General features: G+C 37.3%; 1 protein-coding gene and 1 long non-coding RNA gene across 4 annotated transcripts in view; one reads left to right on the forward strand and one right to left on the reverse strand.

The window, feature by feature from the left end:
• runx1 (RUNX family transcription factor 1) overlaps positions 1-19,957 on the forward strand; it is a 23,948-nt gene continuing 3,991 nt past the window's right edge. The window contains exons 1-7 of one of the 2 annotated variants that reach the window (XM_017308042.2): positions 1-169; positions 7,398-7,549; positions 7,636-7,746; positions 10,357-10,513; positions 14,041-14,145; positions 17,827-18,033; positions 19,748-19,894. In XM_017308042.2, the coding sequence (XP_017163531.1) occupies positions 82-169; positions 7,398-7,549; positions 7,636-7,746; positions 10,357-10,513; positions 14,041-14,145; positions 17,827-18,033; positions 19,748-19,894 (967 nt within the window). In that variant the 5' untranslated portion in view covers positions 1-81. Of the gene's footprint in view, positions 170-3,843; positions 4,419-7,397; positions 7,550-7,635; positions 7,747-10,356; positions 10,514-14,040; positions 14,146-17,826; positions 18,034-19,747; positions 19,895-19,957 lie in introns of those variants that run through there. The other variant, XM_008430569.3, reaches the window with a different exon arrangement.
• LOC145554537 (uncharacterized) lies at positions 15,529-17,400 on the reverse strand. Of its 2 annotated transcripts, none has more exons than XR_014090509.1 (3): positions 16,694-17,400; positions 16,144-16,281; positions 15,529-16,039 (listed from the first exon to the last, which is right to left on the reverse strand). It is a non-coding gene; the product is annotated as an uncharacterized LOC145554537 (long non-coding RNA). The 2 variants fall into 2 exon arrangements; XR_014090508.1 differs by having other exon boundaries at positions 15,529-16,048; positions 16,694-17,398.

Below are 19,957 nucleotides of genomic sequence, written 5' to 3' on the forward strand. Positions count from 1 at the left end.
ATAAACTGTAAAAACTGGAATATTTCTTCATCCACGTTTAAATTTTTTTATTTTCTCCTGTCTGTTGGAAGGGATCGAGTCATGAACCCAGGGACGTTCACCAGCTCTGGCCCCCTGTCCTGGGCCATGTATCTCATGAGGAAAGGCCACACGGGCAGCGGACTCTTTGGTAAAGTAATCATAACTGATGTTCTCATTTTCCATGTTGTGGAATGACGATAAATTTAAAGAATTGGTATTTCTTTCTCTGATGTTTGTTCAGAGAAGCATGCTCCACTGCATCCCACCCATTGTCTGTACTGTGATTGACTGATGGCGTCTTACTTCTAACACCACTGTATAAATAAACCAAACAAAAAAATTCATTTGCAACAAATGTGGTCCTGCCTTCTTCCCAGACAATATGGAAGTGATGGAGCTTGATCTAACGGCCTGACAAAGTCTGACTCTCAAAGTTTTGATGGAACCCTTGGACTAGAATCTTTTTTTAATATGGTTCTCAGGGCTAAGAAAATAGCAAATGGTGCTAAAAAGAAGAAGAGCATTTGGTGCTTGAAGTGGGTTAGAGATCTAGGTTGGCAGTAAATGGTGTAAACAAAGCAGCCATAAGAACCCAAGATATACCACAGAACATAAATGCATAGAACATAACTATTTTATATACTTTCTTCTTTTTACATGTGACACTAAAACTTGTATATTTGTTTTTATAGTCGCATAGTTTTTCAATATTTCTCCTGTGTACGCCGGTACATTTCATTGCAAAATTCACTGTCATGTCTTTGTTCAGTGACAATAAGATTAATTGATTGTCTGACTTTGCACCGATGACATTGTAAAACTGAGGATGACGACGATGATGACTCATCTGTTTAGCAATATCAGCTCAGGTGCCTCAAAAGAATTTGGAAACCACATAATTGATAGATTATGTTAAAAAAACAAAAAGAAGAAAATAAATGATTGTTTTTACTCTTTTTGTATTAGCAAAGGGAAAGGCCAATAATATTCTCAGGAAGTTTGATAGGTGATTAAGGCTGTGAATAGATTCTGGATCAGAGGACAGCAGGGAAGATCGTATTACGATCTGGTCTATGGGAAATGCTAGATGACTGAAACGCAACACCACTCACTCTGTCATGTTTCTTTATTTCCTTTAACGTTTCTTGTCTGGGTTGTTGGGATATTATTTGTATTAGGCAACATTTAAACTTTCAGTAATATTGACTAATAATTTCCTTATCAAGCATAAGATTTAAAATCTTTAATTCAGTAAAAATTCTTAGCAACCAACACTTTTTTATGTATTCATTCAAACTTATGATTGTAAATCATTTATGCTGATAAGTATTTGTGGTATGGAATGAAAAGTATTCATACCCCTTTTATAAACTTTTCACAATTTAGTCACAACAAACCAAAAGTCTCCTTTTTCAATACATGATTCTGCAATATTTATTTACAAATACAAGTCTGTAGTATTCTGCCCCTTTCAATTCAGCACCACTAAATAAAATCAAGTAGTTTCAGATATCAGAGCCAGTACAATTCAGCTGTGTGTCATTTATTTTGAGTATAGTTATTGCTGCTTGGTTTCTGGCCTAAACTGGTACCAAGGAAAGAAGCTACCAAGAAGTTCATAATAACTTTGGATGAGCTGCAGAGATGCACAGTTCAGCTAGGAGAATCTCCTGACAGAACAACCATCATCATGCTAATTTTTATGTAAGGGTGCTATGAATAAACACAATGTTGAAAAAAGTCCAAAATCCTGTTTGCAGTTTATCACAAGCCATGCAGAGGACAGAGCAACATGAAGAAGATGGTCAGCTAAGGGAAAACAAGAGTGATTTTTTTGCCCATTTCTTGATGAATGTACCAACTGAGTGGAGCAAAGTGATAGTAACATTATATCTTTGTACCTACGGTGAAGCCAGTCAGGGCTGTGGCTCACTATCCACAGCTTAAGAAGAAGAATTTGTCCATATGATACATTTTACTCCATAAATCTGGCCTTATTGGAAGAATAGAAACAAAAAAGCCATAAGAAGTCCAGTAATATACTGTATGTTGGAAAAGCAATACAATACAAGAAACATGGTGGTGGCAGCATTATGCTGTGTGGATGTAGCTAAATCCAGGACAATTCTGCAAGAAAATCTGTTGGAGGCAGCATAAAACTTGAGACTGGGTGTATAGTTCACCTTCCAGCAGGTCAACCATCATAAACAAAGATTTAATAGACGTGTTTAGATCAGGGGGGGCAGCGGGGGGGGGGGTGGGGGGGGGGTCAGTCTCTCTGGCTCTCTGATCAAACACACTTTTCAATTAAATAGCTGAATCATATCCTGAGTGCAGTCAAGTTCTCCAAAGTCCTGCTAATAACTGCATTATTTGACTCGGGTGTGATGAAGTCGAGACGCATCTAAAAGTTTCGCAGCCCTGGTTTAGATTTTAGATGTTTGAATTATAATTCTGAACCAAAATCCAACTGAAAATCTATGGCAATACTTAAAAACTGATGTTCACCGACTGAAATGAAGCCGCTTTCAAAAGAATGTATTAAATCTTTATTATGAAGAACTTCTTTTTGCTGATTTATGAAATGATGTACATTAAGGTTTGTGCCTGGAACGTGTAACTAATTTAGCAAACCCTTTTGGAAAGTATGAGTATTAGTTAATTTGTTAACGGTTGTTATTTATTTTGCTACTTAACATATTAAACAACTAATTAAGGAAAAATAGAAATATGAATATTTGCAATAGCTATTCATGTCATGTTCATCTAAGCCTATGAGATGAAGAATTTAGATTTTGAATAGTCCACCCTGTGGCTACAGACAGAAGATCCAAAGACAGTGTGGCCTTTATCTAAAACTATAACAGCATGCATATGAGGTGTAATATATCAACATTTCTTCCAACCGTGCAATAACGTCAGATTCCTTCCTAGCAAAAAAATCCATAGAAAGATTTGAATAAAATGCTTCTGTTATTGTCAAGGACAAACATGAGAGGGATGAAAATATTTGTTTTCTACAATTTATTGGTATTTTTATTGATGGCATTTACACCCCAAATAAAAAAATAGCCATGAACTACTTTACAAACTAATCAAAAATCATCTATATTTCTATATTTTCCAGTCTGTTGCTCTGAGGCCCATAGATGACAGTTTATCTAGGAAATTTGTGTTAGAAATAAAGTACAATAAAATATTTACAAGTTATCCCATGTTGCCATTTAAATGCTGAATTTTAGAACATTATAGTTGCAGAAAGAGGATACTTGAGCCATAAAAACATTAAAATATGTATAAATTATTTGGAAATGAATAATAACTTAAAAAAAGATAATTTAGATATTAATTCCATTATGTTGGAATTAGATCATAAATATAAAGACGGATATATTTATATAGATTAGATATTTATCTGTGCCTTGGTTGAGAAAAAATACTTTTATCACATGATTTAATGTTGAAGATTCCTAAATAGTTTTATAAATAAATAAATAAATAAATAAATAAATAAATAAATAAATAAATAATACGAGTAAGGATATAGAGAATTGTAATTCTTACGGACTGAATTTGTTAAAATCATTTCTTTCAGCCGTTCCTTTCGTCAAATTGTGCATGAACTGCTGCCCCCTGCTGGACACGTACAGTACTGAAGGTGTGCCGTTGACGCGCAGCTCTATCAAGCACGTCGTTTTGTTTCTGGTCACTGTGACGGTCACGTTCTGGCTCCAGTGAACTTCACTGTAGTCATTTCTGACTTTCAAAACGCTTTTCATTTTCTAGGGTTCGAAATTAACTGTTTCGGGCGGACGAGACGCTCATTGGTCAGTTGAATTAAGCCGAACCCTGTGATGAGCCTCCTAATTGGTTAATACCTGAGCCATGCTGTCAGTATGCAAATAGTGCTCTATGCCGGTAAAAGCTTGTTGTCTCCATCAGGATGGCCATTCATGTGTTGAAGAGACTGAAAAGGCCGGAGAGAGAGAGAGAGAGAGAGAGAGAGAGAGAGAGAGAGAGAGAGAGAGAGAGAGCAGCTGCTTCACACCCGCACATCTCCTTTTTCTATCTAACTTCTCCTTTCACTTCCTAGTTGTTGCCCAGTTTCTGCTCCACAGCAGCTGCTCGACATTTTTTTCTCAAATCGATCTCAGATCTGAACAAACCACTTTCTGCTTTGGAGAGCTGAGCCACTTTGGGCTTGTAGTCTCGCGCATCCGGTGCGTCTGGGATTTTACCCTCAAACCAGAAATAAGAACCAGAACCTCTGCAGATCTGAAAAAGTACCGAGTGCTGTGGAGGAACTGCGGGGCTGCAGGCGAAGGTCTGGAGAGCTCTGAGGTCGCGCTGCTGGCACCGAGGCGCACAGATGGTGTTTCTGTGGGATGCAAAATACGGTACGGTTCGGTTCGGTTTGGTTCGGTTCGGTTCGGTTCGGTACGGTAGGCCTTCAGCCGCCCGCTGGGCAGCGAACACCCTCATAACCATCACTGACCACTCGCAAAACACTGGACGTGTTTTTATGACTTCATCAGTCCAGGCTAGAAAAAACAGAAACAATAAACTTCACTTTTGTGTTTTTGAGTCCAGAAATCAAATTTTAAACCTGAAAAACGATCCAGGCTCGGTTCAGGACGGCAGCGGCTCAAGAAATTCTGTTTCTGTTCATAACGCTCTGGTAGAGGATGAAAAGTCACTTTTCTCTTTACTGTCCTCACATATTTCAGTTTTTTTAATGAAATTATTAGGTTCTGAAAGTATCTCAAGTTGTCCCGCAGATTCAAAGTAAACGCAACTTGATGGTTGAATTCTGAAAGTTTAATGCAGATGTAAAAAAAAATGCATATAAAATTTGCATTTTATTTTGTGTACCTTTTTGATGAATTAAAATCTGTATTTATTTATGCAATGCTTTTAGATCTGCAGAGTTAATCCAAGCCTGGATAATGAAGCAGAAAATTCTATACCATGATTATTAGCATAATATAAAAATTTGAGTTATTCTGGGAACTCAAAGTTTGAGTTTCTACTAATCATTTTTAAAGGTATTTGTTCTCATACATGTACACTATAGAAAATTAGCCATATTTTAAAAAAATGCTTTTCCCTCTGTAAACAACATGCAATCATGTTTGGACTATACAGATGACTTAGGCATTTTTTAAATATTACTGGAGACATTATGTAATGAGGATATATTGTAATTAGTATTTGATGAGTCCTGATTGAAATTCAGTCAATCAAAATTAGTTCATGTCGAAAAAAATAAAGCAGCCACACTTCAAATCAAAACGTAATTCCACTGAAACATCCTCTTCCACATCTGATGAGCAGAATGTGTTAAAAACTGCAGAACTGTGTGTAGAAACAATATTTCTTGTTGCCACAATAGCATGAACAATTAAGACATATGCAGAAGCAAAAATCTGCAGGAGGGGCTGCAATTTGCCTTTAATAAGAAAACTGCTGCTTAAATGCTTAAAGCACAAGACCTGCAGTATTACTATTACATTTTACTGGAAATAATTTAAAAGTGAAAGTGAAGGGAAATATTACTGCTGCATGCAAACACATTTCAGTAGAAATGTTTCATATTTACAGCCTGGGTCTGTTCTGCGGCTGAAGTCTGGAATTTATCTGTGCGACTTTTCTTTCTTCTGCTCTGATTCCAACATTTTAAAAGTCTCAAACTCTTCTCGCACTTTAAAACTTATTCTGTACGCGACTAAATCTTTAGAAATGTTGGGATTTCTGAAAGCATTTCAAGTATATTTTCTTAAATTAAGTGCTATTTTTGCTTGTCCTATGAGATTTTGATCATGAACATATACTTCCTTTTCCTTTAGTTCCTTGATCACACACACTTCATTGGAGCTTGGTCAAAAACTACACTAACCCTAACCCAAAGACTCAGTTTTTTTAAATAAATGCAAAAGCCCATCGTTTTATATAACCGCCACAGATTTGCCGCCTGCACCTGCTTATTGTAAATGGTGGCAAGTTAAATTTGTGGTTTAGCTGAAAAAGATTCATAGCAGCCCAGTCCTGACATAGAGCTAAAGATTAGGGTTATGGTCATGAGGCCTTCCAAACCCAAAGACCTGGAGCTTATCACCAGACAGATTGTACAAATAATTGAGAAAGCTGCTCAGCAGTTGGAATCCCAAAAACTATTTTTCCTTCATTGCTGAGGAAAAAAACAAAACAAAAATGAAGCATGCCATTCTCAAAGAAATGTAAAAAAAAATATATATATATGATACTTGTACTTCATTTTTTTATAATGAAAAAACATTTTTAAAAATTTGCCAGGGTTATGAATCATTTAGTTTAACTGTGGGTCTTCATCCAGTTAGTTAGTTTTTATAGCTCTCACTATAGATATGAGCAAATTTAGGCGAGTTAATGTTTTCCTGCAAATATTCCTACATTTTCCTAAATGGCGTTCGTAATATGGATCTATGTTGCACCATATTCACTCTCCTTGGCAAACAGGGAATTGTGAATTGCTCCGTAATAGTTTGTCAACCCAAAATAGTTTGAATGATAAAAGTCCTTCAGTTACATTTATTGGAAAAAATAAAAGCATGTTGATATTTGAGACTGAGAAAAGTTCTTTTTGTTTTAAAAAAGTATTAACATGGGATATTTAAATATTCTGAGGTTATGATTCTGCAATAAAAGATGATAATAACTTTTCAGGCGTCTTTAAAGGGGTTCCAATGTTGTCACCAACTACATTCACTCCCTCTCCTGCTGTTAACTTGTTGCATGTCATTAACATAGAAAGTACTCCTGCATTTTTGGTGTACCTGCTCCTTCTTCTCAAACCCCCAGTCAGTCGTAGCAGACGGCCGCTCGTACTGGGCCGGGTTCTGGTTCTGCTCCAGGTTTCTTCCTGATAATGGAGTCTTTTTCCTTTCTCTGTCGCTACATGCACTTTACTGCTGAGGGATTGTTGTAAAGTCAACGACAGTGCAAGAGATTGTCTACTGTCACGACGTGCTCGTCCAGGAGGAGTGAATGCTCCAAGTCAATAATTGATTTTGAATAATAAACTGCACCTAATTCACTGTTTGATAATTAGGATCAAGTGGAATGTGTGTGGCTGAACTGAAATGTATTTTTTGTAATGTGCCTTCAGACGACATTTGTTGTGAAATGGCACTACATAAATAAGATGAATTCAGTTGAACTCAGATTCATACCATCTAAAATTCAGTGATTTTTAAATTAATAGAAAAATGAAAGTTTTAGCTAAATGTTTTAAATAATTTTTTTTTAAATCACTTTTTTAAAGAATATATTTGTTTTCAATATTATTGTATGTGTATATCTGTAGTATGACTCATGAGACCATGTTCACTTTCTCCCAGATCCAGCCCCTGGCAGGCGATACACTCCCCCCTCCACCTCTCTTGCCTCGGGGGGGAAAATGGCCGAGGCTTTGCCTCTAGGAGCCCAGGAGGCTGGTGGAGGGGCCGCCGTGATGGGCAAGTTCCGCATAGCGGACCACGGCATGGCTGAAGTACAGCAACAAACTCTTCAATAATTGAAGTGCTTTGATTTATAATTGAAAGCAAAAAATGTGATGCCCTTTTTTTATCTTTGTAGGTGATTTCTGATCATCCAGGAGAGCTGGTAAAAACTGACAGCCCAAATTTCCTCTGCTCTGTCCTGCCCACTCACTGGAGGTGTAACAAGACTCTTCCCATTGCTTTTAAGGTGTGTACTAAACATTTTTGATTGGCACTGCATATATATATATATATATATAAGTGTGTGTTTGTGACTATTTTGCATGTGTGTTCCTAATACTCCTAATAATAAGTGTTCACACACTTATTTTGTTGAATAAGTGTGTGAACAGAGTTGTTGCTTTCAAAGGTTATAAGAAGGGAAATGTAGATTTAGTTGCTGGGGTTTGGATCAGCCAGAATAAACCCTCACTGACATGTATTTGCACTGGAGCCTTTGCTTTTTGCCCTTACAGTAACTCTCCAACCTGAAGTTCATATGTTAAAATCCTTACAGTTCAGTTTGAGGCTTTTGTCATTCAGTACTATTTAAAATATTTGAAAGTTTGGGAAGCTAGAAATGTCTGTACCCCTCCAATGGAGAGAAGGAAGACTGTGAATGTTAACTTTATTAGCTGCAGTGCTAAGGTGGTTTCCATTGTTTCTACAACATTAAGGTATATTTAGTGTTTGAACTATTAAAATAGGCAGTTATTGTTTTAGAGGAGATCTCTAACCGGGTATCCACTGTACATTCATTAACATAAACATCAACTGAAAAACTGTTTATGAACGATTACATTTTTATTGAACTGTGTTTACAATATTTAGTCTTCTTTTTTCAGGACTAAATTTATGGACTGTAATATTTAGCAGAAATATATTAATATAATTTACTGCTAATAAAAAGTGCTAATATCTCCAAACATTTTTTTTATCAGTATTTCAACATTTTAGTCCTATATGAGCATTTCATTCTTTTCATTGGTTCCCAGCATTCTGGTGTTTTGTTTCCAGGGTTCAGTCACATGTGAATGAATGGTAGGAAGCTTTTCTCCTCTTTCAGACTCTGAACAGCATCTCCAAGCTGCAGAACACAGCAGATTGATTTATTGAGTTTTATGCATTAGTCTTCCCACATGCATTTCTCTGCTTGTTTGTGAATTTGGAACATAATGCATCATTATGAAGCATAATGAGTGGCTGTAGCTACGTCTTACTGAAAATGGATGTAATGCACATATAATGCACATTTCATGCACACCCATAAAAGCGGCCATCTAAAAGTATGTTATAGCACAAACATGATGGATGTGCAGACAGGTATGTCATATTTTTTTCGACAGAAATCTGCACATTCAAAATTTTGCTGCATTTTCTTTTTTGCTTGATTTTTCAATCTTTTACTGCCCTTGTTTATTTTTTTGACAACTCATAATGCAAACATCAACATGTGATCATTGAAGTACAGTACAATCAATGTTTAACTCACAGATTAATGGCAGCTTGTCAGTCAACACAGGTTGCAGCTGTTTGCTTAGAGAGCTCCGTGTGAGAAGAGAAACCATCCATAGTACTATATCTATCCCGGACATTTGCACAGTAATGGTAGATTAGCGTTTTTATGGAAATAAGCCTTGCTGGGCCTCAATAACAGCAGGTGTTAAGGAGAAGAATGGATTCTAAACCCCTGGTTTTAAATTTTCTAAAGTATTCACACCCATTAGCTTTTTTGGATTTTGTCCCATCCAAACTACAAACCTTAATTGATTTCAGGATGTGATAAAATGGCCCAAAGCAGTGCGTCATTGTGAATGTGTGATTGTATGAAAAGTGCTCTATAAAAAAAGTTTGATCAGTCAATTAATTTGGCTGGACTTTGGCTAGGCCATTGTAACACTTGAATCTGTTTATCATAAACATCTGTTGTCCTGCTGGAAGGTGCTGGATGTGTTCAACAGCCTGTAATCTTTTTTCTTTCAAGTTTTTACTGGATTTAGCCCCATCCATCCTCCTGTCAACTCTGACCAGCTTCCCTCACTGTGCTGGGATATTCAGGGTGATGAAAAGTGTTAGTTTTTCTTTACATGTTGTCAACAATTCAATTTTGATCCCATCTGATCATAGCACCCTCCTCCACATGTTTGCCATTTCTCCATCTGAGCGGTAATTCTCTGCAGTTCCTCCAGAGTTACCACAATCCTGTTGGCTGTTGTTTTGCTACATCGTTATTTTCCATCCTCTTCACAATTATGCATTGCTTTGTGTCGGTGTGACAGACACTATGACAGACCAACACAGAGGATTAATATTAACCCTCTAATTACAGGGTTAATTGAGGAGCCATTTTGTGATGACTTCATGAAGAGCAGTTTTTAAAGTAATAAAGACCAAATTTCAAGGCATTAAAATTTCTTTTAAATGACTGTCGATATGCATAGCATTTTTTCAAAGAGATGAAGTTAACATTGTTACTTGATTGTGATATACAACGGCACTCTGGAAAGTACTCCCCTTTAATACTGGATGACTTATAGATGTGTCAGTCTGTACCAAGTAGGACCTGCAGAACTCAAGTGTCTGTCTAAATGGTGTGATACATTTAAGCAGATAATGTGTGAACAATAAGAACCAAAGGTTTCATTAATGACATTATAATGTTAACCTTTAAGTTTTAACTTTCAGAACTTTTATCAATTTCCTAATAAGTAGAATACAATTGTATATAAAGCTAAAAATAATTTCATTTTATTTTGTATTAGGGTCTAACAAGACAAAAGTTTCTGGACTGTCATAATTTTGTTTGATGTTTGTCCAGTTAGTGACCCTGGGCGATATTCCTGATGGCACTTTGGTAACTGTGATGGCTGGAAACGATGAGAACTATTCAGCAGAGCTTCGCAATGCCACCGCGGTCATCAAGAATCAAGTGGCTCGATTCAATGACCTGCGATTTGTCGGCCGCAGTGGGAGAGGTATGGATACATGACACAGAACGTGAAATACTATGGAGAGTCTGTGGTTCTTCTTGTCTCACTATGGTTGAATTTTAATGGACATGTTTTGAACAGGCACTTAGTGCTGAATGGATAAAATAGGGGAAGTACATGTGAATAAGAACAGCATTCATTCAACTTCCTCCTAGCATTTCATTTAGTATCAACCTGACTCTGCCAAGCCACGCCCTCCCCATTTCTGTCTCTAACGGAAACACTGGACCACAGTTACTCTAAATCAGCCGTAGGCAAATGTCCCTTCCTATCTATTTAAAACAGGACTCCTGTGTGCACAAATTCCTTCTGCACTTCCACACATTTAGGAATGTTGAAAGCTGTGCTCTGCGACAGACTGTCCAGTGTGACCCCGCCTCTCGCCCGGAACGTTAGCTGGAGAGGCAGCAGCACCTCCTGACCCACTGAGGGACAAGAGTGTAAAGAAAATGGATGGATGGATGAAAACTGTGCTTAGTCTTTTGCCCTGTTGAAAATATAGACACAACTGTCAGAACTTTGTTGAGGGATTTCACAGTGCTGCAGAAAACAAAAAACATTAATGCACTTTTAGTTAAAAGCAACATTGAGGTGGGCGAATTCCCAGCTTTACTACAGTGCCACAAATATATGAGTTTAAGATCTGGATGTCTGTATCACTTCACAACTGCAAATCACTTGAAAACAGAGCTGCTGCAGGTGGTTGAACAGCAAAATGTGATTCTGACATGTAGCAAAATCATTACCTGATTGTGGAATTCTGACATTTTGGTATTCCTGAACTCGGGCTGTGTTGTAAAAATTTCAGATTTTATTGGGATTTAATGGGACCAACACAAAATAGAAGAAAAAAATCATTTATGGTCTTAAATATTATGTACAAATAAATATAATATAAGTGATGTGCATTTGTATTGTCTTTAAGTCCAAGTAATTGGCTTCAGAAGGCTCCCTAATTGTACTCTGTAAATCATATTTTAAGCTTTCATGTATATATATATATATATATATATATATACACATATGTATATATATATATACACACACTGCTCCAAAAAATAAAGGGAACACTCAAATAACACATCCTAGATCTGAATAAATGAAATATTCTCATTGAATACTTTGTTCTGTACAAAGTTGAATGTGCTGACAACAAAATCACACAAAAATCATCAATGGAAATCAAATTTATTAACCAATGGAGGCCTGGATTTGGAGCCACACACAAAATTAAAGTGAAAAAACACACTACAGGCTGATCCAACTTTAATGTAATGTCCTTAAAACAAGTCAAAATGAGGCTCAGTATTGTGTGTGGCCTCCACGTGCCTGTATGACCTCCCTACAACGCCTGGACATGCTCCTGATGAGGTGGCGGATGGTCTCCTGAGGGATCTCCTCCCAGACCTGGACTAAAGCATCCGCCAACTCCTGGACAGTCTCTGGTGCAACGTGACGTTGGTGGATGGAGCGAGACATGATGTCCCAGATGTGCTCAATCGGATTCAGGTCTGGGGAACGGGCGGGCCAGTCCATAGCTTCAATGCCTTCATCTTGCAGGAACTGCTGACACACTCCAGCCACATGAGGTCTAGCATTGTCCTGCATTAGGAGGAACCCAGGGCCAACCGCACCAGCATATGGTCTCACAAGGGGTCTGATGATCTCATCTCGGTACCTAATGGCAGTCAGGCTACCTCTGGTGAGCACATGGAGGGCTGTGCGGCCCTCCAAAGAAATGCCACCCCACACCATTACTGACCCACTGCCAAACCGGTCGTGCTGAAGGATGTTGCAGGCAGCAGACCGCTCTCCACGGCGTCTCCAGACTCTGTCACGTCTGTCACATGTGCTCAGTGTGAACCTGCTTTCATCTGTGAAGAGCACAAGGCGCCAGTGGCGAATTTGCCAATCTTGGTGTTCTCTGGCAAATGCCAAGCGTCCTGCACGGTGTTGGGCTGTGAGCACAACCCCCATCTGGACGTCGGTCCCTCATACCATCCTCATGGAGTCGGTTTCTAACCGTTTGTGCAGACACATGCACATTTGTGGCCTGCTGGAGGTCATTTTGAGGGCTCTGGCAGTGCTCCTCCTGTTCCTTCTTTCACAAAGGCGGAGGTGTAGCGGTCCTGCTGCTGGGTTGTTGCCCTCCTACGGCCTCCTCCTCGTCTCCTGGTGTACTGGCCTGTCTCCTGGTAGCGCCTCCAGCCTCTGGACACTACGCTGACAGACACAGCAAACCTTCTTGCCACAGCTCGCATTGATGTGCCATCCTGGATGAGCTGCACTACCTGAGCCACTTGTGTGGGTTGTAGAGTCCGTCTCATGCTACCACGAGTGTGAAAGCAGCACCAACATTCAAAACTCACCAAAACATCAGCCAGACAGCATAGGTACTGAGAAGTGGTCTGTGGTCCCCACCTGCAGAACCACTCCTTTATTGAGTGTGTCTTGCTAATTGCCAATAATTTCCATCTGTTGTCTATTCCATTTGCACAACAGCAGGAGAAACTGATTGTCAATCAGTGTTGCTTCCTAAGTGGACAGTTTGATTTCACAGAAGTTTGATTTACTTGGAGTTATATTGTGTTGTTTAAGTGTTCCCTTTATTTTTTTTAGCAGTGTATATACAGTATATATACTTAAAAAGCATGTAGCATACAAATATTTCAATGTTTGAAGTTTTAATGTGACAAAATGTGAAAACCTTTAAGCGCTGTGGATGAAAAGTTTTACATCAACAAATAGAGAAGTTTGTTATAGTTTGATACATTTTCTTCATAACAAATCATAAACACTTAACAACCTTTTGAGCTTGGTTTGCTCACCTAAAATGTACAATTCCTTAAAATAAAGAATTAACTCAGTTTTTGTAAAAAAAAAGTTAATGAAATCCACAAAGTTCTTAATGTACTCAATGCTACACTAGTCTGTGTGTGTCATTTGTGACAAGTTTTCAGTCTTTCTTATAGTTCCTCTTTTAAACAGAACACTTATTATTTTTGTTTTGCAATATCTGAGCACTAAGCCAAAGACAGCTCAGTTCATCTCCTCCAAAAATCAGACACAATGGCTTTGGCAGTTATTTATCTTCCTCTCTATATAAACTCTGAATGAACTCCTAGTTTTTCCAAATTACATTTTTATATTCCTATGGATTGGTTTCTGTACAGTAATGAATGTGCAGTATGTACTGTGTTAAGAGTATAGTGTACAATAAATGACTAAATTGAGGAATAGACTTTTTAGGTGCCACCTTGTGGCCATTATTAAATTTGCTCATGGAGTTGAAATAAAACATGAAGCTCTGAAGCTGTTTTGTAATCCTACAGTGCGTCTGCATGTATACTGTAGCTTGTAACCGTGTTCATGAATAACTTCAATTCTAAAATGTATGACATGCATTTGTAATTACCGAACCTGGTTACATACAAGTGGATACCAAATCTAAAGGAACTAATCCTTTCCTGTCTCTACTCTTTCCCCATGGTTTCCTTGTTTGTCCTCTTTAGGAAAAAGCTTCACTTTGACGATCACGGTGTTCACCAACCCTCCCCAAGTGGCTACATATCAAAGAGCTATCAAAATCACAGTGGATGGTCCCAGAGAGCCACGACGTGAGTCACTCTTACTTGCATAAATGTATCGGAGTAGGGGTGCATCAATCGCAGTTTTTTGGCCAATCGCCAGTCACCAATCTTTAAAAAGCCTGGCCTGTCGATTCGATTTTGGCCAATACCCTTTTTTTAATCCATAATGTCACTAAATATGTCAAGAAAGTTGCTGAGTTCACAACAGTAGGGTGACTACAGTTAACTGCAAACGTGCAGATATGATCTGGTGGGCCGGTCTGTCAGTCAAACCTCTCAGAGGACAGCGGTTGATTATTTGACCTTTGCTGAGTTAGACAAGATCGGGGAACAGGTTCAGCTTCACGTGAAAGTATCAGCAGATCACCGATCTCCTAAAATTAAGACATTTGGTGTTTGATGAGTGTTTAAATACTGCATTTAATACTATATTTCACAAAAATACAATAAAACTGTCCTGATCTATTGAAGAAGCACATATTGCTGTATAATTTTCACTCACATTGTCAACTTAAAATACTGTATTTTCCGCACTATAAGACGCACCTTAAATGAATGGCCTATTTTAAAACGCTTTCATATATAAGGCGCACCTCATTATAAGGCGCATAGACTCTACAGTTACGGTTGCTACCCGTCCCGTCCGTTCTCTACAAATGTGGATGTGTAATAATAAAGAAGTGGTCCTCCAGTACTTTATATACTAGGCTGTCCCAGTCATTGTTTCACTCACGGTGTTGGTGTTGCGATATTGTGCCCAACTGCCTTCTGGGTAACACAGACCAACCGACACGCTGCCGCCGCCGCAGTCTCTGTCTCTCAACCCCCCCCAAACTTTATTAACAAACCACAGTTCTGACAACTATCCCAGCATGCACCGCGCACTTCTTCTTCTACGGGCGAAAATGAAGTCGGCGGCTGCTTACCGTGGTTGCTGGACCTGTTGTGGCTCAATATTGGTCCATATATAAGGCTCACCGGATTATAAGGCGCACTGTCGGCTTTTGGGGAAATTGAAGGTTTTTAGGTGCCTTATGGTGCGGAAATTACTTTACTTGAAGTATGTCATTTTGGAACAACTAATTTTGTGTATTTTACTACTAATTAAATCATAGAAAATCAGTTTAAAGTATACTAAGTGTATTATTATGTGCTTTATTGGAACAACTAAAGTTATACTTTGTATGCTTCAAGTTTACAGCTTTTTATGTAATATAAACGTGCCTGATTAGTATATCTTAAGTGTACTATTTTTGTGATTAAATTACATTTAAAATATATTTTGAATGTCTTCTAAGTATATAAACATTAAATATTTTATATATTAGTAGTGTAATTACAGTATGGAACAATTGCACTTTTGGTTTATTATAATTGTTAATGAAGTACACTCTTCAGTTTCTTATCAATGTCTTTTATTATTCTGCTTTGCCACTTTGTACATTAATGCTTCTTAGACACCACAGTACTGCAAACATCAGGCTACAGAACACAGAAAGATCAATTACAACACACTTTCCAGGTGAAAAAAATTACATTTTGTATTCAATATATTCACATTTTTCAAGAGTACATTGCCAATATACTATCAGAGAATTGTACAAATTGTCAGCATATTAAAATTTTACAGACAACATGCTCATGAAAATTAGCACAATAAAACATTATGTAGACTTTAGAGGAAATGTGAAAAATATTTCACCAAGGACAGAGTAATGTTTTAATATAATGTCACAGTATTCCAGTATTACTGCAGACAAACTGACATTACACTTCAGCGCGCCTTACGCTCCTTCACCTCGCGCACATAATGGGATAAATGTAGGGAGTTTTACCCTTCACGTGTCTTCTTCCCAGGGGGAAAGGAGGGAGGAAGAGCGAGCGTATGTTTTCTACGCTCTTTTCACCCTGACGTACCTTCCTTGATTGACTGATAGAAAAATGTAGTCAGAAATATTAGAGCCGGTGGATCCTGGCATTAACTATGAAGTTGTTTTAAGTGTGGACTTAAGAGAGACTAATTACCTTAAAATCTTTCCATCCATGATCTGAACACACTGATCCTTGCAGGGTGGTGAGGGGGGCTGGTGGTGCCCATCTCCAGCAGCCATCAGATGAGAGGCAGGGTTCACCATGGACAGGTCACCAGTCCATCACTGGGCCCTGAAAGCCAACAATGAATAAAATGCATGAAAGAGAAATGGTAGATTAACAAGGGGAATAAATTCAGTCAAATTATTTTAAAATCAAATCATGCTTATTACAAAAATATGATGAGGATAAAAACAATGACAAACGAGTTGTAAACAACAGCCTCATAATATTGAAGTCTCTTTGGCATACTGAGCTTAATTAAAACCAGGTTAAGTTTATGGAGAAATCTATACTAAGTCGCAACACGCAGAGCCTCCAAGCAGTTATAACCCTGAAGTTGAATGATATGATATTATTATTACTAATAATAATAATAGTAATAATTAATAATAATAAAATTGATCAAACTTAAGTTTGTTTCTATATGTACTGCACTGTTTATAATTAGACGAAGAAAATAAGTATTTTGAAGCAAACTTACCACCAGCTAGCAACACGTTAGCAGCCTTAGCACCTTCGGGCTCCTTTCATGACCCACATTTCATTTCCATCCAGTTCTTGTCCAGTTGTGTTGTCGTCTAGGACGTCACCAGCTTGAATTTACCAAAACTACTAACTATTATCAAGGTTCTCTCTACTTTTAAGGTAATACTATGCGAGTAAAAATGGCGAATTTAAAGAGCATGCCTTACCTCCCCTGGCTTCACGGTGATGCTGTTTTTCTTTGGCGCTTTTCAAAAAAGAAAAAAAAAGAAAGTGTGCATTACCGCCACCATCTGGTCTGAAGTGTGAACTGGAGCTAATGTCGTTCACAAATACATCATATATCTGAAAATGGATTAAGTAAAAAATAGCTTTTGTGTTTTTGTTAAGTAGCTGAAAACAACATAGATCGTATTCAGAGAGATGTAAAACTGAAAATACCTGCTACATTTACATTTTTTCGCTGTCACTAAACTTTCATTGTTTGATGTTTTGAGGCATTAACACATTATTTACTTTGTTAAACATTACACTAAGTTCCACTATAAGGATTGTTAATTTTCTTTTATTCTTTGCCAATTTAACAACATTGTGAAATATTAAGGCACCTAGAAAGGCATACTTAATTAGCCTAAAGTATACAGTGAGATGTAAATTAAAGCTTCAAGTAAATTAAAAAATAAATCTATTTTGAGGATATATTTGATATATTTTAAAATACAGAAATATCTTTAAAAGCATGTTGTTTCATTGGTTCACTTGAGCAAATACATATTTTGTTCACTTAAAGTATACTTTAATTTAATATATTTCTTAAAAGTGTATTTTGGTACAATTATAAGTGTATTTAAAGTTATCTTAAAATTGGTACAAGCATGCTGTTAGTGTATTTTGTATATATTTATATGTAGTATACTTAATACTTAGTATACTTAAAATGTACCTACACAAATGTAAGTATGTTTGAAATATACTAAATTATATTTTTTCACAGCATTATTGCTGTATCACTAGCATGTTTAAAGAGTTACAGGTTATATCAAGAAAAAACATCAGTACTGTGTCAAATTACAAGTGAAACTTGTGTTGTTGACCGATCTAAAAAGAGAACCTTCATGTTTTGGCCTCCAGGTCATCGTCAGAAGCTGGACGAGGTCAAACCTGGCTCACTGGCTTTCTCTGAGAGGCTTACAGAGCTGGAACAGCTGAGAAGGAGCTCTATCAGAGTAACGCCTCCTCATAATCATCATCATCATCAGCAATCTGCAAACAGCCACCAATCTGCAGTCCTCACTTCGGCAACATTTTCCAGCCCTCCACACTCTGGACTAACAGCTGGTAAGACAGTAAGACTGAGTGTGAACTGCAGCACTTCATCAAACTGAAGACTGGATCTGAAAATATTCAGATTGAAGTTATTCTACTTCCATAAAAGATTTGTTTGTTTGAAGGTTTTTCCAATGTGTTATTCCTGACTGCATGACGAGGTGCTTCTTCTACACAATTGATCTCCAAGATATCTGAAAGCAACTATAATTTCCAGAATATTTGCTGTGACTACCCTGTAATCAGGACGATTGTGCTGATTACAGGGTGACCCTGATTGTGCTTTAATCCAAACAAAATAGCACAAATGAATGCAGACCCTGGTGTTTGCAGGGATGAGACCAAAACCAAATAGATTAAATCTGTGAATACTTGGGACCTCCTATAAAAATGTGTGTGACTGCCTGATACAATTACTCAAACACCAAATATACCTTATTGTGCATTAATACACACAAATGAAAACCATCATAACTCTTCCACAGAAGCTAATATCCATGTTTTTTCTTATCTCTGCTACAGAGGAGACCAGCCAATTAGTGCCAAGGAAAATAAAAATGGCTGGATTGACTGCTTTGCAAATGGCAGCCAAATGCAAATTAGGTCACATTACGCCTAGTTATTTCAGCTTCCCAAGCTGCATTTTCTTTTGACTATTTCATATATGCTCTGCAAAAAAATGTGATTAAGAAGATTTTCTGCAAATAATTTGGAGTCACATTCAACAGAAGTCTAAATTTCCGCAAATAGGTGGATCCATGAATATTAAACTGCAAATAAGTGAGGGCCCACTGTATCTATGGATCTTTTGGATAATACTTTAGGTATGCTATTCAGGTGTTTGAAAGACTAAAAATTTCTCTGGATCACCTTCATGGGATTCTGCTGCTAAGACGTTGTTATAAATATTTTGGGCTTTTTTCCAACCAGATGGTAGCGGCGAAAAAAAAAAAAACAGTCCAGATTAGAAAGCAACTTAAGTGGCTTGACCATAAATACATTATGAAATTCAGTCAAGGTAACAAGTTCTCGATTTCAAGATGACTATTCTTCATTCTGAGACACAGCCTCCCCACTGAATACACAGATGGAGAGATGGCATAAGAGTCTAATTGTAGACCTCTATTTTTTGTAGAATTCTGCTATAATTCAAGCCTGTATAATAATAGTGGCTAATGAAGTCCGAAAATGGTTAAAAATTCAAATATTGTGGGAGTAACACAGAGAAGGAAACACTGTACAATATCCAATCAAAGTCATTGTCACAATATTAATGAGTGCAATCACAAACACAATTAATAAGGAGTGGTTTGATGCAATATTTGGTACATTATATCTTTTCAGGAGAGCCATGCACTCAAACTGACTGATGAAATGACCCTTAGTCACTTTGAGTCCAAACATTATGTAGATGTTAGAATCAGAATTCCTTTTATTGTCATTGTACACAAACGAAAGCACAATGAAATTTTTAATATTTAGTTAGTGGCTAAAGATGCTAATCCTTAGGGATATGGACATCATGTTGATGGAAAATATATATATATATATATATATATATATATATATATATAATTATATATATATATATATATATATATATATATATATATTTTTTTTTTAATGAATCACAATTGATATTATACTATTCAAGAATAATTTATCTTATTCTGATATCATCCAGCTCTGCTATCTAAACCATTGAATTCATTTCTGTTTGTCTCAGAGTCCAGACAGATACAATCTTCTCCATCCTGGTCCTATGATCAGTCTTATCCCTACCTTGGCCAGATAACTACTCCCACTGTTCACACAACTGCTCCACTTTCACCTGGTCGCTCTTCTCTTGGTGACCTGTCCTCAAGACTCACAGGTAAAACATCAACATACACCATGAGCATATATGAGACTCAACCAGATGATAAACTGTGACATT

The sequence above is a fragment of the Poecilia reticulata genome, chromosome 2 (assembly GCF_904066995.2).
Source record: "Poecilia reticulata chromosome 2, P_reticulata-male-v2, whole genome shotgun sequence".
Lineage (NCBI taxonomy): Eukaryota > Metazoa > Chordata > Actinopteri > Cyprinodontiformes > Poeciliidae > Poecilia > Poecilia reticulata.